The sequence below is a fragment of the Somniosus microcephalus genome, chromosome 2, assembly GCF_052327205.1.
Source record: "Somniosus microcephalus isolate GS21.2 chromosome 2, FLI_Smic_1.0, whole genome shotgun sequence".
Taxonomy (NCBI): Eukaryota; Metazoa; Chordata; class Chondrichthyes; order Squaliformes; family Somniosidae; genus Somniosus; species Somniosus microcephalus.
This window is the reverse complement of record NC_140988.1, coordinates 385003831-385022775: the sequence shown is the minus strand read 5'-3', so window position 1 is coordinate 385022775 and position 18945 is coordinate 385003831. Positions and strand designations below refer to the sequence as shown.

Genomic DNA, 18945 nt, shown 5'->3' with positions numbered 1-18945 from the left:
AGTTTTGCAGTCTGTCCGTTCAATTTAACTGTCACCTCAATGACGCCTCTCATGGCCACAGGTTCGCCGGTATACGTCTTTAGCACAATGTTTGTTGGCTGACGGGTAAGATGCTTTAGCATTTTGTTGTAGACAGTGTCTGAAACAAGGGACACAGCCGCGCCTGTGTCCACCTCCATCCGCACTGATTGTCCCTCCACCAGTGGTGACACCCAGTAGCCATTTGAACCACCTGCAACCGTCAGTATATGCACCTCTTCCTCCTCAGAGGTGTCGCTCCCCTCTGTTTTGCTTGTTCCATCATACTGCACTGAATGAACACTCTTTTTCCTCTCTTGTCCAAATACAGACATTTGCTTCCATGCTTCCCAGCTCTGTCTGTTCTTTTTTTACCTCTACAGGCGCGTTCAATGTGACCCTTTTTGCCACAATTTCGGCATTCCAGCTCCATACACCAGCAGTCATTAGCGTGATGGCCCGTTTTCCCACAACGGTAACATGTGCCGTTCCGCGCACCTTTAGGCTCAGACGACACCTTGTGAACTCTCCCTGTTGAACTCAACTGGTGAGCCTCCTTTTCCACCATCTCCATGGAGACACTAACTTCAATGGCCTTTTCAAGAGTAAGGTTGTCCTCATTAAGAAGGCGCTTCAGTGTGGCTGCATTTTGCAGACCACACACAAGTCTGTCTCTAATGGTGTCATTCAGCACCTCCTTGAACTGGCAGTGTTCCGACAACCTTTTTAAAGCAGCAATAAACATCGTCACTGATTCCCCCTCCTCTTGATTCCGTTTGTGAAATCTAAATCTCTCAGCAATAACCAGAGGTTTTGGTGAAAAATGTGCTCCAAGAATTTCCACTAGTTGCTTATATGTTTTAGTTCCTGGCTTATCTGGCTGCAAAGTAAATTGAAAGTCTTCGGCCCGATTACACTCAAAAAGGTAGGCACGACCTTTTCATTTGCCACCGCATTCGCCAATACAAAATAGTCAAAACGTTCCGTATATGCGCTCCATTGCTCCACATTTTCATCAAAATCAGCGATGTTTCCTAATATAGTAGCCATCTCACGTTTCAAATTAAATTTTCTGTTTACTCACTGCACCCGTAACGTACGCAGATTCATCCGCTCCTCGTTGCCACTTGTTGTGTCGGTACCTTTCTACCTAGACACAATTTAGGACTCAGAACTCAGAGATTCAAACATGAAGTGCTTTATTGGAAGGAAAGGAAGTTCTGGCAAGTTCCAAACAAAGAGAGCTAAACTTAACCGAGAGAATACCCAACCATTTATCTCCTGCGACAGCGCCACCACAGGTGGGAGGAGAACACACAATAGAACACACAATACACAACAATAAGGAGGCTACAAAGGGATATAGATAGGTTAAGTCAGTGGGCAAAGATCTGGCAAATGGAGTATAATGTGGGAAAATGTGAAACCGTCCATTTTGGCAGGAAGAAGAAAAAAGTATATTATCTAAATGGTGAGAGATTGCAGAGCTCTGAGATGCAGAGGGATCTGGGTGTCCTGGTGCATGAATCGCAAAAGGTTACTATGCAGGTACAGCAAGTAATTAGGAAAGCTAATAGAATGTTATTGTTTATTGCGAGGGGAATTGAAAAGAAAAGTAGGGAGGTTATGCTTCCGTTATACAGGGCATTGGTGAGACCACATCTGGAGTACTGTGTACAGTATTGGTCTCCTTATTTAAGGAAGGATGTAAATACGTTGGAAGCAGTTCAGAGAAGGTTTACTAGACTAATACCTGGAATGGGCGGGTTGTCTTATGAGGAAAGGTTGGACAGGCTAGGCTTGTATCCGCTGGAGTTTAGAAGAGTAAGAGGTGACTTGATTGAAACATATAAGATCCTGAGGGGTCTGGACAGGGTGGATGTGGAGAGGATGTTTCCTCTTGTGGGAGAATCTAGAACTAGGGGTCACTGTTTACAAATAAGGGGTCGCCCATTTAAGACAGAGATGAGGAGAAAGTTTCTCTCAGAGGGTCGTGAGTCTTTGGAATTCTGTTCCTCACAGGGAGCAGAGTCTTTGAATATTTTTAAGGCAGAGGTAGATAGATTCTTCATAAGCAAGGGGGTGAAAGGTTATCGGGGGTAGGCGGGAATGTGGAGTAATCAGATCAGCCATGATCTTATTGGATGGAGGAGCAGGCTCGAGGGGCCGAATGGCCTACTCCTGCTCCTAATTCGTATGATCGTACGTATCTCATTGAAACATAAGATTCTGAGGGGGATTGACAGGGTAGATGCTGAGGGATTGTTTCCCCCTGGCTGGAGTCTAGAACTGGGGGTCACAGCCTCAAGATAAGGAGTCAGCCATTTAGGACTGAGATGAGGAGGAATTTCTTCACTCAGAGGTTTGTCAATCTTTGGAATTCTCTACCCCAGAGGGCTATGGACGCTCAGTCGTTAAATATATTTAACACGGAGATCGATAGAATTTTGGACTCTAGGGGAATCAAGGGATATGGGGATCAGCAGGAAAGTGGAGTTGAGGTCGATGATCAGCCATGATCTCATTGAATGGCGGAGCAGGCTCAAGGGGCCGAATGGCCTACTCCTGCTCCTAATTCTTATGTTCCTACGGACCAGGCATTGACACTGGGACGATCCTGTTTTGTGTGGCTCAATGCTACATACTGTTTTAACGGCTGAATACGGAGCGGAGAAGCACAGCTGCAAACCTCTAAGCATCAATCCATCACCTGTGCATTAAGCTCTTATCAAATGCAACAGGATAATTATCTTACCTTATCATTAATATTCTCTTCAATTTTATTCTCACTTCTATTTTCTTTTTCTAATTTTTGTTGCCGTCTTCGCTCTTTCTGTCTCTGAAGAGAAGTAAATCCAGTCAATCAATACAATCACCAAGCTTTAATCGTAACGTGTGCAGGGAGATGCACATCCAGTGATTATCCATCACCAAGCTTTAATCGTAACGTGTGCAGGGAGAGGCACATCCAGTGATTATCCATCACCAAGCTTTAATCGTAACGTGTGCAGGGAGATGCACATCCAGTGATTATCCATCACCAAGCTTTAATTATACCACTGTTGGGAAGGTGTTAGTGTTACAGTATACAAAGAAACACAGTCAAACACTTGAACACAGGTACCTGGGGCATGGATCCGAGATAGGAGCCCTGCTTTAGTGCAGTAATGTGGAGTGGAGGTACACGATCAGCCATGATCTTATGGCCGAACGGCATACCCCTACTCCTAGTTCTTATATTTATTGAACACAGGTACCTGGGGCATGGATCTGAGACAGAATCCCTGCTTTAAACACAGGTACCTGGGGCATGGATCTGAGACAGGATCCCTGCTTTAAACACAGGTACCTGGGGCATGGATCTGAGATGGAAGCCCTGCTATAAACACAGGTACCTGGGGCATGGATCTGAGACAGGATCGCTGCTATAAACACAGGTACCTGGGGCATGGATCTGAGACAGGATCACTGCTATAAACACAGGTACCTGGGGCATGGATCTGAGACAGGAGCCCTGTTTTAAACACAGGTACCTGGGGCATAGATCTGAGACGGAAGCCATGCTTTAAACACAGGTACCTGGGGCATGGATCTGAGACAGGAGCCCTGCTTTAAACACAGGTACCTGGGGCATGGATCTGAGACAGGAGCCCTGCTTTAAACACAGGTACCTCGGGGCATGGATCTGAGACAGGATCGCTGCTATAAACACAGGTACCTGGGGCATGGATCTGAGACAGGAGCCCTGCTATAAACACAGGTACCTGGGGCATGGATCTGAGACAGGATCGCTGCTATAAACACAGGTACCTGGGGCATGGATCTGAGACAGGATCGCTGCTATAAACACAGGTACCTCGGGGCATGGATCTGAGACCGAACCGCTGCTTTAAACATAACCCGCTGCAGTCAGACACTTACTTTTTTCTTAAGTCTTCGTTTTTCAGCCTTCCTCTTAGCCTGTTCTTCTTCATTAACCAACTCTTGAGCAATTCTCTCAGCTTCCTGCAAAGCACAGCGCAACATAGAAACATAGAAGATTGGAGCAGGCCATTCAGCCCCTCGAGCCTGTTCTGCCATTTAATGAGATCATGGCTGATCATCCAAATTCAGTACCCTGTCCCTGCCTTCTCTCCATATCCCTTGATTCCTTTAGCCTTAAGAAATATATCTAACTCCTTCTTGTATATATTTAATGAATTGGCCTCAACTGCCTTCTGTGGTAGAGAATTCCACAGGTTCACCACTCTCTGGGTGAAGAAATTCCTCCTATCTCAGTCCTAAATGGCTTACCCCTTATCCTTAGACTGTGACCCCTGGTTCTGGACTCCCCCACCATCGGGATCATCCTTCCTGCATCTAGTCCTGTTAGAATTTTATAAGTTTCAATGAGATCCCCTCTCATTCTTCTAAACTCTAACGAATATAAGCCTAATCGACCCAATCTCTCTTCATACTTCATTCCTGCCATTCCAGGTATTAGTCTGGTGAATCTTCCTCAGATAAGGCGACCAAAACGGCACACAATACTCAAGGTGTGGTCTCACCAAGGCCCTGTACAACTGCAGCAAGACATCCTTGTTCCTGTACTCAAACCCTCTCACTACGAAGGCCAACATACCATTTGCCTTCTTAACCGCCTGCTGCACCTGCATGCTTACCTTCAGCGACTGGTGCACAAGGACACCCAGGTCTCGTTGCACTTCCCCTTTTCCCAATCTATTGCCGTTCAGATAATAATCTGCCTTCCTGTTTTTGCCACCAAAGTGGATAACCTCGCATTTATCCACCTTATACTGCATCTGGCATACATCTGCCCAATCACCCAACCTGTCCAAATCATACTGGAGTTTCTCTGCATCCTCCTCACAGCACACGCACCCACCCAGCTTTGTGTCGTCTGCAAACTTCCCTCGTCTAGATCATTAATATATATTGTGAATAGCTGGGGTCCGAGCACCGATCCCTGCGGTACCCCTCTAGTCACTGCCTGCCACTCAGAAAAAGACCCGTTTATTCCAACTCGTTGCTTCCTGTCTGCTAACCAGTTCTCTATCCAAGTCAGTACCTTACCCCCAATCCCATGTGCTTTAACTTTACACGCTATTCTCTTATGTGGGACCTTATCGAAAGCCTTCTGAAAGTCCAAATGCACCACATCCACTGGTTCTCCCTCATCTATTCTACCAGTTACATCCTCAAAAAATTCCAGTAGATTAGTCAAGCATGATTTACCTTTTTGTAAATCCATGTTGACTTTGTCTGATCCTGTCACTGTTTTCCAAGTGCTCTGCTATTACATCTTTTATAATGGACTCTAGCATTTTCCCCACTACTGATGTCAGGCTTACCGGTCTATAATTCCCCGTTTTCTCTCTACCACCTTTTTTAAATAGTGGGGTCACATTAGCTACCCTCCAATCCATGGGTACTGTTCCAGAGTCTATAGAATTTTGGAAGATGACCAGCAATGCATTTACTATCTCTAGGGCCACTTCCTTAAGTACCCTAGGATGTAGATTATCAGGCCCTGGGGATTTATTGGCCTTCAATCCCGTCAATTTCCCTAACACCATTTTCCTACAAATACTGATTTCATTCAATTCCTCCCTCTCATTAGACCCTATGTTCCCCGACATCTCTGGGAGGTTATTTGTGTGCTCCTTTGTGAAGACAGAACCGAAGTATGTATTTAATTGGTCTGCCATTTCTTTGTTCCCCATTATAAATTCCCCCGATTCTGACTGCAAGGGACCTACACTTGACTTCACCAATCTTTTTCTCTTCACATATCTATAGAAGCTTTTACAGTCAGTTTTTATGTTCCCCGCAAGCTTACTCACATTCTATTTTCCCCTTCTTAATTAATCCCTTTGTCCTCCTTTGCTGAATCCTAAACTGCTCCCAATCCTCAGGTTTGCTGCTTTTTCTGGCCAATTTATATGTCCTCTCCTTGGATCTTATGCTATCCCTAATTTCCCTTGTTAGCCACAATTGAGTCACCATTTTTGTTTTATTTTTATGCCAAACAGGGATGAACAATTTCTATAGTTCATCCATGCGATCCTTAAATGTTTGCCATTGCCTATCCACCGTCAACCCTTTAAGTAACGCTCCCCAACCCATCCTATTCAACTCGTGCCTCATACCATCGTAGTGTCCTTTATTTAAATTCAAGACCCCAGTCTATGAGTCAACTACTTCACTCTCCATCTTAATGAAGAATTCTATCATATTATGATCGCTCCTCCCCAACGGGACTCGCACAACAAGATTGCTAATTAATCCTCTCTCATTACATAGTACCCAGTCTAAGATGGCCTGATCTCTAGTTCCTCGACATATTGGTCCAGGAAACCATCCCGTATACACTCGAGGAATTCCTCCTCCACAGTATTGTTACTAATTTGGTTAGCCCAATCTATATGTAGATTGAAGTCACCCATGATAACTGCTGTGCGCTTATTGCACGCTTCTCTAATTTCCTGTTTAATGCCATCCCCAACCTCAGCATTACTGTTTGGGGGGTCTGTATACAACTCCCACTAACGTTTTCTGCCCCTTGGTATTTCTCAGCTCTACCCATACAGATTCCACATCATCAGAGCTAATATCCTTCCTTACTATTGTGTTAATCTCCTCTTTAACCAGCAATGCTACCCCACCTCCTTTTCCCTTTCCTTCCTAAATATTGAATACCCCTGGATTTTGAATTCCCAGCCTTGGTCACCCTGGAGCCATGTCTCCGTAATCCCAATTATATCTTATCCGTTTACATCCATTTAATACGGAGTTGACACTACATCACCGTGCGCACACCAACTGCAGCCGAGCTCTCACTTCTCCCGACACAAACCCAGGACAGGACGGGATCTCACTGCACCCATGACAAACCCAGGACAGGACGGGATCTCACTGCACCCGACACAAACCCAGGACAGGACGGGATCTCACTGCACCCGTGACAAACACAGGACAGGACGGGATCTCACTGCACCCATGACAAACCCAGGACAGGACGGGATCTCACTGCACCCGACACAAACACAGGACAGGACGGGATCTCACTGCACCCGACACAAACCCAGGGCAGGACGGGATCTCACTGCACCCGACACAAACCCAGGACAGGACGGGATCTCACTGCACCCGACACAAACCCAGGACAGGACGGGATCTCACTGCACCCGACACAAACCCAGGACAGGACGGGATCTCACTGCACCCGACACAAACCCAGGACAGGACGGGATCTCACCGCACCCGACACAAACCCAGGACAGGACGGGATCTCACTGCACCCGGCACAAACCCAGGACAGGACAGGATCTCACTGCACCCGTGACAAACCCAGGACAGGACGGGATCTCACTGCACCCGACACAAACCCAGGACAGGACGGGATCTCACTGCACCCGACACAAACCCAGGACAGGACGGGATCTCACTGCACCCGACACAAACCCAGGACAGGACGGGATCTCACTGCACCCGACACAAACCCAGGACAGGACGGGATCTCACTGCACCCGACACAAACCCAGGACAGGACGGGATCTCACTGCACCCGTGACAAACCCAGGACAGGACGGGATCTCACTGCACCCGACACAAACCCAGGACAGGACGGGATCTCACTGCACCCGACACAAACCCAGGACAGGACAGGATCTCACTGCACCCGACACAAACCCAGGACAGGACGGGATCTCACCGCACCCGACACAAACCCAGGACAGGACGGGATCTCACCGCACCCGACACAAACCCAGGACAGGACGGGATCTCACCGCACCCGACACAAACCCAGGACAGGACGGGATCTCACTGCACCCGACACAAACCCAGGACAGGACGAGATCTCACCGCACACGACACAAACCCAGGACAGGACGGGATCTCACCGCACCCAACACAAACCCAGGACAGGACGGGATCTCACTGCACCCGACACAAACCCAGGACAGGACGGGATCTCACTGCACCCGACACAAACCCAGGACAGGACGGGATCTCACTGCACCCGGCACAAACCCAGGACAGGACGGGATCTCACTGCACCCGACACAAACCCAGGACAGGACGGGATCTCACTGCACCCGACACAAACCCAGGACAGGACGGGATCTCACCGCACACGACACAGGCCCAATACCTCTGTGGTATCATGCACAGCTGGAATTCTCACGTTTACCTACCTCGGCAGGGCCTCTATATGAATTAGAGCCTGTTATACTGTATAGATCTGTAACGTTTTTATGCCTGGACGACAACTCTGGAGTATCGCAGAGGAAATTTCTCCGCATTCCGCAGAACGTGCTTGAGCAATCTAAGTGGTTGTATTCATCATCGTCATTCGAATCGTCCTCATCATCATAGGTGTAATCATCATCCTCCCCCTCGCTGGAATCTACTCCTACAGAATCAACAGAAGCCCACTGTAATGTCACACACTGCCTTTATTTCTCTCCTAGCCCTGGTATTCTTCCATCCTAGAATCACAGCACAGAATGAGGCCATTCAGCCCATCGAGGCTGCGCCGGCTCTTTCGAAGAGCAATCCAGTTAGTCCCACTCCCCCGATCTTTTCCCATATCCCTGCAGTTCTTTCTCCTTCAAGCACTTCATCTCAACTCCGTCCAGGGATGTGGTTCTATTGGCGCTACCAGCCCGGGGTCACACCACCCGATTGGCCTTCCTTCATGTATGAGCGAGTGCTAACACGCATTTCAACCACGGATTGCATTACACCGAGCCAGACCCGCTTCTCGCTCGATGTTCACATGCACACACCAGGGGTCAGTGGGCAGCGATCAGCAGCAGGAACCCCAGCTGCTTTATATATAAAGGCAAGCTGCTGTTGCTGCTGCTTTTCCATGTCTCTCTGGCCCAGGGGCATTAAGTATAATAGTGGTGCCGCTACTGCCAGGGACACAGCGGGTTCAAAACCAGATGTTGGATGAGGGATAAATATTGGCCAAGACACCAGGGATAACTCCCCTGCTCTTCTTCGAAATGGTATCTTTTACATCCACCCGAGAGAGCAGACGGGGGCCTCGGTTTAACATCTCATCCGAAAGACGGCACCTCCAACAGTGCAGCACTCCCTCAGCAGGGCACTGGAAATCTCCCTTCCCCTGCTCCCTTTAAACATTTCATTTTGCTTACTCTTTTCAATTTCCCCAAAACTCTACACTTTTTTTTATCAAGTCTCTTTCACCAGTAGAAAATCTTCCTTTAAACCCTTGTAGTTGCTGGATGACGTCTTCACTGGTGTGAGCAGGGTACAGTACAGACTGTATTCAGTCAGATACAGAGCCTCAGTGAGCACAAACTGCAACTATAACAGAACATCAGGTTCAACACAGCGTGGCAGAGCACCAACCAGTGAGGTAGCTGCAGAGCTCTGGTTACCTCCCAGGGGGCATACGGTGAAGGCAGTGAGTACCTGCCCTACACAGAGCTGCAGGATCCCAGTGTTGATCTCTGGGGCTGTGCTGAATGGCAGACATGCAATGTTACGGATGCTGCAGTCAGCATCAGCGCCCCGGTGTTACAGAGGGGAGACCGTCTAAGGCTCGTTCCCGTGGACGCCATCGAGCAGCCCTTGGTGGAGGGGCGCTTGCAGACACCCAGCTCAGCCGTGATGTTCCCCCATGGTTGAATGAGCTGCCTTCACTCACTGTATGATCCCACGTAAGAATGGTCACTCAGGTGAGGAAGCAGAGGGCCACAGGGTCCCATGAAACTGTACCCCAGCAACAATTGGCACGGTCAAGAAGAGGGAGAGAAAACTGCGGGGGGGGGGGGGGAGAAGGGTGGTGACGACAAAATAAAACAAAAACGTTAACGTCAATACGAAGACTAAGCAGGAATGACGCTGCCACAAATTACCAAACACATGCTGCTCCATCATGGCTGGCTCTGCATTAAAGACGTACTGATGAACTTTGACTGGATTGTCCTCCACCAGATTTTTAAACAGAGTTTCCATCTTCTGCAAGAGAGAACATTAAAATAAATTACTGTCAGCAGTAATCAGTACCCACATAATACTGAAACCTTGCAGTAATCAGTACCCATAGTATACTAAAAACCTTGGTGTCCAATTTGATACTGAGCTGAGCTTTCGACCCCCCGCTCCATCACCAAGACCACCTCCGTAACATCACCCATCTCTGCCCCGGCTCAGCTCGTCAGCTGCTGAAATCCTCATCCTTCTCTTTGTTACCCGAGTGCGGTTTGAACAGAGTGCTGGGAGTTGGGCGAGTCAGGGAGTCTTAACTGTTTGCTAAAATCAAACTTTTGTTTGTTTCACATTTACTGTTTACTGTTTAAAATCTAAATTTCCCAGCCTTAAGCAGGGTTATAAAGGGATATACAAGGCCTACAATTCAAAGCAGCTGAAGGCAGTTAATTAGGGAAGCTAGATCATACTGGTTTTCCTGTAGCAGGGCTTAGCCAGCTCCTTTGTTCCAGGGCCTATAAAAACAGGCTTTGCAGTGCCATTTGCACTAAGTGCGGTTTGAACAGAGTGTTGGGACTTGGGTGAGTCAGGTGAGGAGTGGAAGGAGGAGCTCCCTTGCTTCGCCTTTGCTTTTCCTAACTTTTCACCCTGTCGGAATTGGTTCTTACTTTACACCAAGGAAAGAGTCCGAGTCCGAGAGCGGGAGCAGTCAAACAACAACAACTACTGCAAAACCGCGAAAGCGATGTCACAACCAGGGAAGGAGCTGATTGGTAAGTAGGACCTGGTGAGTATTTCTACATTCTAGTCGTTAAAGTAAAAGTACGGTCTCTAGTTTAGAGTAAGTAGTGTTTAAAGTGAAGTAAGGTCCCTAGTGTATTTAATATTCTTTAATTTAAAGGAAGTAAAGGGAGTAAATTAAGGGTAGGACATGGCAGGGCAGCTTGGCAGCATGGAGTGCTCCTCCTGTGCTATGTGGGAAGTCACGGACACTTTCGGGTGAACACGTGTGCAGGAAGTGTCTCCAGCTGCAGCTACTCGAAATCCGCGTTTCGGAGCTGCGGCTGGCGTCACTGTGGAGCATCCGCGAGGCTAAGATCTTCGTGGATAACACGTTTAACAAGGTGGTCACACCGCAGGTAAAGAGTGCACAGGCAGAAAGGGAATGGGTGACCGCCTTCCTAAAAGAACTAGGAAGGTAGTGCAGAAGTCACCTGGGTCCATCTCCCACTACAACAGATTTTCCGTTTTCGATACTGCTGGGGGAAATGGTTTCTCAAGGGAATGCAGCAAGAGCCAAGTCCGTGGCACTACGAGTGGCTCAGCTGCACAGGAGGGGAGGAAAAAGAGTGGGAGAGCAATAGTGATAGGGGATTCTATCGTAAGGGCAACAGATAGACGTTTCTGTGGCCGCAGACGTAACTCCAGGATGGTATGTTGCCTCCCTGGTGCCAGGGTAAAGGATGTCACTGAGGGCTGCAGGACATTCTGAAGGGGGAGAGTGAACAGCCAGAGGTCGTGGTCCATATCGGTACCAACGACATAGGTTGAAAGAGGGACGAGGTCCTGCAAGCAGAATATAGGGAGCTAGGAAATAAATTAAAAAGCAGGACCTCAAAGGTAGTAATCTCAGGATTACTCCCAGTGCCACGTGCTAGCGAGAGCAGAAACAGGAGAATAGACCAGTTGAATGCGTGGCTGGAGAGATGATGCAGGACGGAGGGATTTAAATTCCTGAGGCATTGAGACCGATTCTGGGGAAGGTGGGACCTGTATAAGCTGGACGGGTTACACCTCAGCAGAACCGGGACCAACATCCTCACAGCGGGGTTTGCTAGTGCTGTTGGGAAGGATTTAAACTGGTTTGTCAGGGGGCTGGGAACCTAAGTGTGGGCCCAGAACGGAGAGAAACAAAGCTGGAAGTGCAAGTTAGAAAAGTAGTCAGCAAAACTAGTAGGGAGCAGAAACAAAGGCCAACAGTAAAGAGGGTCAAAGTGCAGAAAAATATTAAACAGGCAACAGTGAAGGCACTTTATCTAAATGCATGTAGCATTCGCAACAAGGTGGATGAATTAATGGCACTAATAGAAGTAAATGGATATGATGTAATTGCCATTACAGAGACATGGTTGCAGGGTAACCAAAGCTGGGAACTGAATGTTCCAGGGTACTCAACATTTAGGAAGGACAGACAAAAAGGAAAAAGAGGTGGCATAGCGCTGTTAATAAGGGATGAGGTCGGTATGGTAGAGATAAAAGATCTGGACTTGGCAGATCGTGATGTAGAACTGGAATCAGTTTGGGTGGAGCTAAAACTGCAAAGGGTGGAAAACATTGTTGGGAGCTGTGTATAGGCCACCAAACAGTAGTGGTAATGCAGGGCACAGTATCAATCAAGAAATTAGAAGTGCATGTAACAAGGGCAATACGGTACTCTGGCGGACTTTAATCTACATATTGACTGGGCAAATCAAATTACCACTAATGGTGTGGAGGACGAATTCTTGCAATGCATGCGAGGTGGTTTCCTGGATCAGTATGTGGAGGTATGCTCCTCCTGCACTATGTGGGAAATCAGGGACACTTCCTGTGTCCCTGACGACCATGTGTGCGGGAAGTGTATCCAGCTACAGCTAATGACAGACCGCATTGCGGCGCTGGAGCTGCGAATGGATGCATACTGGAGCATTCGCGATGCTGAGGACATCGTGGATAGCACGTTTAATGAGTTGGTCACACCGCAGGTAAAGGCTGCACAGGCAGGAAGAGAATGGGTGACCACCAGGCAGAGTAGTAGGCGCAGGCAGGTAGTGCAGGGGTCCCCTGTGGCCATCCCCCTCTTGAACAGATATACCGCTCTGGATATTGTTGGGGAGGATGGCTTATCAGGGGAAGGCAGCAGCAGCCAACTTCCTGGCACCATGGGTGGTTCTGCTCCACAGGACGGAAGGAAAAAGAGTGGGAAAGCTTTCGTAATAGGGGATTCTATTGTAAGGGGAATAGATAGGCGTTTCTGCGGCCACAAACGAGACTCCAGGATGGTATGTTGCCTCCCTGGTGCAAGGGTCAAGGATGTCTGAGCGGCTGCAGAACATTTTGGAAGGGGAGGGTGAACAGCCAGTTGTCGTGGTGCATACAGGTACCAACGATACAGGTAAAAAAACAGGATGAGGTCCTAAAAGCTGAATATAAGGAGTTAGGAGGTAAATTAAAAAATAGGACCTCAAAGGTAGTAATCTCAGGATTGCTACCAGTGCCACGTGCTAGTCAGAGTAGAAATAGAAGGATATTTCAGATGAATACGTGGCTAGAGGAATGGTGCAAATTCCTGGGACATTGCAACCGGTTCTGGGGGAGGTGGGACCAATACAAACTGGACAGTTTGCACCTGGGCAGGACCAGGACCGATGTCCTGGGGGGAGTGTTTGCTAGTGCTCTGGGGGAGGGTTTAAACTAAAACGGCAGGGGGTTGGGAACCGGAGCAGGGAGACAGAGGAAAGGGAAACAAGGATAGAAGCAAAAGACAGGAAGGAGAAAAACCAAAGGTGGCAGTCAGAGAAATCAAGGGTTTAAATCAAACATGGCCACAGTAAATAATAATTCTAAAAGGTGTAAGAGTGTTAAAAAAACAAGCCTGAAGGCCTTGTGTCTTAATGCGAGGAGCCTTCGTAATAAGGTGGATGAATTAGCTGTGCAAATAGAGGTAAACGGATGTATGATTGGGATTGCGGAAACGTGGCTCCAGGGTGACCAAGGCTGGAAACTCAACATCCAGGGGTATTCAATATTCAGGAAAGACAGGCAAAAAGGAAAAGGAGGTGGGGTAGCATTGCTGGTTAAAGAGGGGATTAACACAATTGAAAGGATATTAGCTCTGATAATGTGGAATCTGTATAGGTAGAGCTGAGCAATACCAAGGGGCAGAAAACATTAGTGGGAGTGGTATACAGACCTCCAAACAGTAATGCGGAGGTTGGGGATGGCATTAAACGGGAAATTAGAGATGCGTGCAATAAGGGCACAGCAGTTATCATGGGTGACTTTAATCTACATATAGATTGGGCTAACCAAATTACAGGAAACTTTGTGCTATCCGGAAGTTGAATGTCCGGCAACTTGGATCTAACGGCAGAAATCAGCAGCCGTTTTGGTTAGGTGTTTTTTTTTCTCCTAGCATTCTTTTCACAGGCAGGCTCTGGAAAGCGTCTTTGTCGCTAAGCAACAGCTTCAGAGACGCTTCCAAGCTACTGGGCCGAGTGTTTACAAGCTATTGCTGAGCAACAGTGTTTGTGGTCAGATACGGCAGGCTCTAGAAAGTGTCTCTGTATCTTAGCAACAGCTTCAGAGATGCTTCCAAGCCACGGGCCGAGTGTTTACAAGCTGTTGCTGAGCAACAGTGTTTGTGGTCAGATACTGCGATAAAAAGCTCCTATCTGATAACATTGACGCTGGTCTATCCGGAGCTTTTAAAAAAACGGCAGTAGCTCGGTCCCATGGGTGCCGGATAGCACAAAGTTTCCTGTAGTAACAATACTGTGGAGGAGGAATTCCTGGAATGTATACGGGATGGTTTCCTGGACCAATATGTCGAGGAACCAACTAGAGATCAGGCCATCTTTGACTGGGTATTATGTAATGAGAAAGGATTAATTAGCAATCTTGTTGTGCGAGTCCCCTTGGGGAGGAGCGATCATAATATGATAGAATTCTTCATTAAGATGGAGAGTGAAGTAGTTGACTCAGAGACTAGGGTCCTGAACTTAAATAAAGGAAACTACGATGGTATGAGGCGCGGGTTGGGTAGGATTGATTGGGGAATGTTACTCAAGGGGTTGACAGTGGATAGGCAATGGCAAACATTCAAAGATCGCATGGATGAACTACAGAATTTGTCCATCCCTGTTTGGCATAAAAATAAAACAAAAAAGGTGACTCAACCGTGGCTAACAAGGGAAATTAGGGATAGCATAAGATCCAAGGAGAGGATGTATAAATTGGCCAGAAAAAGCAATAATCCTGAGGATTGGGAGCAGTTTAGGATTCAGCAAAGGAGGACAAAGGGATTAATTAAGAAGGGGAAAATAGAGTATGAGAGTAAGCTTGCAGGGAACATAAAAACTGACTGTAAAAGCTTTTATAGATATGTGAAGAGAAAAGGATTGGTGAAGTCAAGCGTAGGTCCCTTGCAGTCAGAATCAGGGGAATTTATAATGGGGAACAAAGAAATGGCAGACCAATTAAATACATACTTTGGTTCTGTCTTCACAAAGGAAGACAAATAACCTCCCAGAGATGTCGGGGAACATAGGGTCTAATGAGAGGGAGGAACTGAATGAAATCAGTACTTGTAGGGAAATGTGTTTGGGGCAATTGATGGGATTGAAGGCCGATAAATCCCCAGGGCCTGATAATCTACATACTAGGGTACTTAAGGAAGTGGCCCTAGAAATAGTAGATGCATTGCTGGTCATCTTCCAAAATTCTATAGACTCTGGAACAGTTCCCATAGATTGGAGGGTAGCTAATGTAACCCCACTATTCAAAAAAGGTGGTGGAGAGAAAACGGGGAATTATAGACCGGTAAGCCTGACATCAGTAGTGGGGAAAATGCTAGAGTCCATTATAAAAGATGTAATAGCAGAGCACTTGGAAAACAGCAACAGGATTGGACAAAGTCAACGTGGATTTACAAAAGGTAAATCGTGCTTGACTAATCTACTGGAATTTCTGAGGATGTAACTGGTAGAATAGATAAGGGAGAACCAGTGGATGTGGTGTATTTGGACTTTCAGAAGGCTTTCGATAAGGTCCCACATAAGTGATTAGCGTGTAAAGTTAAAGCACATGGGATTGGGGGTAAGGTACTGACTTGGATAGAGAACTAGTTGGCAGACAGGAAGCAGAGTTGGAATAAACGGGTCTATCTCCGAGTGGCAGGAAGTGACTAGTAGGGTACCGCAGGGATCGGTGCTAGGACCCCAGCTATTCACAGCATATATTAATGATCTAGACGAGGGAAGTTTGCAGACGACACAAAGCTGGGTGGGCACGTGTGCTGTGAGGAGGATGCCGAGAAACTCCAGTATGATTTGGACAGGTTGGGTGGTTGGGCAGATGCATGCCAGATGCAGTATAAGGTGGATAAATGCGAGGTTATCCACTTTGGTGGCAAAAACAGGAAGGCAGATTATTATCTGGCAATAGATTGGGAGAAGGGGAAGTGCAACAAGACCTGGGTGTCCTTGTGCACCAGTCGCTGAAGGTAAGCATGCAGGTGCAGCAGGCGGTTAAGAAGGCAAATGGTATGTTGGCCTTCATAGCGAGAGAATTCGAGTACAGGAGAAAGGATGTCTTGCTGCAGTTGTTCAGGGCCTTGGTGAGACCGCACCTTGAGTATTGTGTGCAGTTTTGGTCGCCTTATCTGAGGAAGGACGTTCTTGCCATGGAGGGAGTGCAGCGAAGATTCACCAGACTGATACCTGGGATGGCAGGAATGACGTATGAAGAGAGATTGGGTCGATTGGGCTTGTACTTGCTGGAGTTTAGAAGAATGAGAGGGGATCTCATTGAAACTTATAAAATTCTAACAGGACTAGACAGACTAAATGCAGGAAGGATGTTCCTGATGGTGGGGGAGTCCAGAACCAGGGGTCACAGTCTAAAGATAAGGGGTAAGCCATTTAGGACTGAGATGAGGAGGAATTTCTTCACCCAGAGAGTGGTGAACCAGTGGAATTCTCTACCACACCAGGCAGTGGAGGCCAATTTATTAAATAATATTCAAGAAGGAGTTAGATATATTTCTTAAGGCTAAAGGGATCAAGGGATATGGAGAGAAAGCAGGGACAGGGTATTGAATTTGGATGATCAGCCAGGATCGCATTGAATGGCGGAGCAGGCTCGAGGGGCCGAATGGCCTACTCCTGCTCCTTTCTTCTATGTCTATGTTTCAGAAGTTAGGATAGGTGTCCATGAGAAGTCGGTATCATCACTGGATCTTCCAGACAGGCAAGTTTGAAAACCACTCCTCTAACCCACCCCACCTCCACGGCTAAACACACAGCAGACACCACTCCGAGCACTGCGCCTGCCCCTCAGCGTCTCCGCTCATTGTATCAAACTTCAATGACAGGTGCTCTGACACCCCCCAGCCGTACCTGAGTGGTCACTGTCTGATTGTCCTGCAGGTCATGTTGGTAAATGTTTACTTTATGCTTCAGTGTTGGCAGGAAATGGTCTTCTGCAAAATAAAGGAAGCAAACTTTAGGAATAAAGCGTTCCGTCGCTTTACAATGCAATGCCCACCATCAGTGTTTACGGTGCATCCCAGGGCAACGGCAGGCTCTCTTCATCTCTCGAGGCCCTTGGCAGATGTGCTGCACCCCCACTCATGGCCTGCCCAGTTGTGGAATGTCGGCAAAGCTAGTATCCAGGGCCGCCGCAAGGATCTATCCTTTGTCTCTCCTGCCGAACTTACATCATCCACAGGCACAGACTGAGCTTCCACATGTATACTCAAGATAAGCAGTTCCACCTCTTCACCAGCTCACTCAACCCCTCTGTCCTAGATAGCCCACAACTTACTACAACTCTACACAAGTAAGATCGATAGACATTGCCTTCAGCGCCGCCATGAACTCCATTCCTTGGACACCAACTACACAGCAACCCCACCCCCCTGGCTGTTCTCAGGCTGAACTGGACCAGGCACCCACTTCAATACTGGGCTGAGCCCTTCACTTTACACCTCACTCAGTAACACTGGAATCCCCAGACCCCCCACACCAGTAACACTGGGTTCCCAGGACCCCCCACACCCTCCCCTCCTCTAACACTGGGCTCGTCCTGCCCCCCACTGCTCGTTGAATTCTGGTTCTCTCCCGTTCCCTCAGGAATATGTGGGACTGCCGTAGCGGGGGTCGTATAGGACTAGAGCAAAGGGGGTGGGGTGAGTCTGCAATGGGGCAGGGGGTTGGATTGAGACATTTCACCTTGAGGATCCAATCCCAGGTAACACAGAAGGGATGAAATTATCCTCTCTCCGACTGGAAAACATTTGTGTTGATAAGTGACCAAAAGCACCCGGCAAATTGTACACCAAGATTATTTTTTTGTTGCAAATACTTAGAATTGCAGAAATTACAGTACGGAAGGCCCATTGTGAAAGGACCTTGGTTTTCCTTTCACTCATTTTTCCCCAAAACATGCACTTTACATTTCTCTGGAACTCAGGAACAGGAGGAGGCCATTCAGCCCCTCGAGCCTGTTACACAGGAACAGGAGGAGGCTATTCAGCCCCTCGAGCCTGTTACACAGGAACAGGAGGAGGCCATTCAGCCCCTCGAGCCTGTTACACAGGAACAGGAGGCCATTCAGCCCCTCGAGCCTGTTACACAGGAACAGGAGGAGGCCATTCAGCCCCTCGAGCCTGTTACACAGGAATAGGAGGAGGCCATTCAGCCCCTCGAGCTTGTTACATAGGAACAGGAGGTGGTCATTCAGCCCCTCAAGGTCTGTTGCATTATTCAATTAGATCATGGTTGATCTGTATCTTAACTCCATTTACCCGCCTTGGTTCCATATCTTTACCTAACAAACATCTATCAATCTCAGTTTTGAAATTTTGACCCCCAGCCTCAACAGCTTTTGTTTGTGTGTGTGGGGGGTGGGGCAGGAAGAGAGTTCCAGATTTCCACCACCCTTTGTGTGAAGAAGTGCTTCCTGACATCACCCCTGAACGGCCTGGCTCTAATTTTAAGGTTCTGCCCCCTTGTTCTGGACTCCCCCCACCAGAGGAAACAGTTTCTCTCTCTCGACCTCATCAAATACTTTAATCATCTTAAACACCTCGATCAGATCACCCCCTAATCTGCTATATTCAGGGGCATACAAGCCCAGTCTGTACAACCTGTCCTCATAATTTAACCCTTTTAGTCCCGGTATCATTCTGGTGAATCTGCG

At 47.7% G+C, this 18945-nt stretch overlaps 1 protein-coding gene across 1 annotated transcript in view; it reads right to left on the bottom strand.

Moving 5' to 3' along the window:
• The window catches only part of LOC147123830 (uncharacterized), a 99832-nt gene that overhangs the window by 59133 nt on the left and 21754 nt on the right, over positions 1 to 18945 (bottom strand). Inside the window, exons 2-6 of the mRNA XM_085976318.1 lie at positions 17142 to 17224; positions 9912 to 10014; positions 8217 to 8434; positions 3940 to 4023; positions 2774 to 2857 (exon numbers count right to left, since the gene is read on the bottom strand). Of these exons, the coding sequence (XP_085832444.1) occupies positions 2774 to 2857; positions 3940 to 4023; positions 8217 to 8434; positions 9912 to 10014; positions 17142 to 17224 (572 nt within the window). The remainder of the gene's footprint in view (positions 1 to 2773; positions 2858 to 3939; positions 4024 to 8216; positions 8435 to 9911; positions 10015 to 17141; positions 17225 to 18945) is intronic.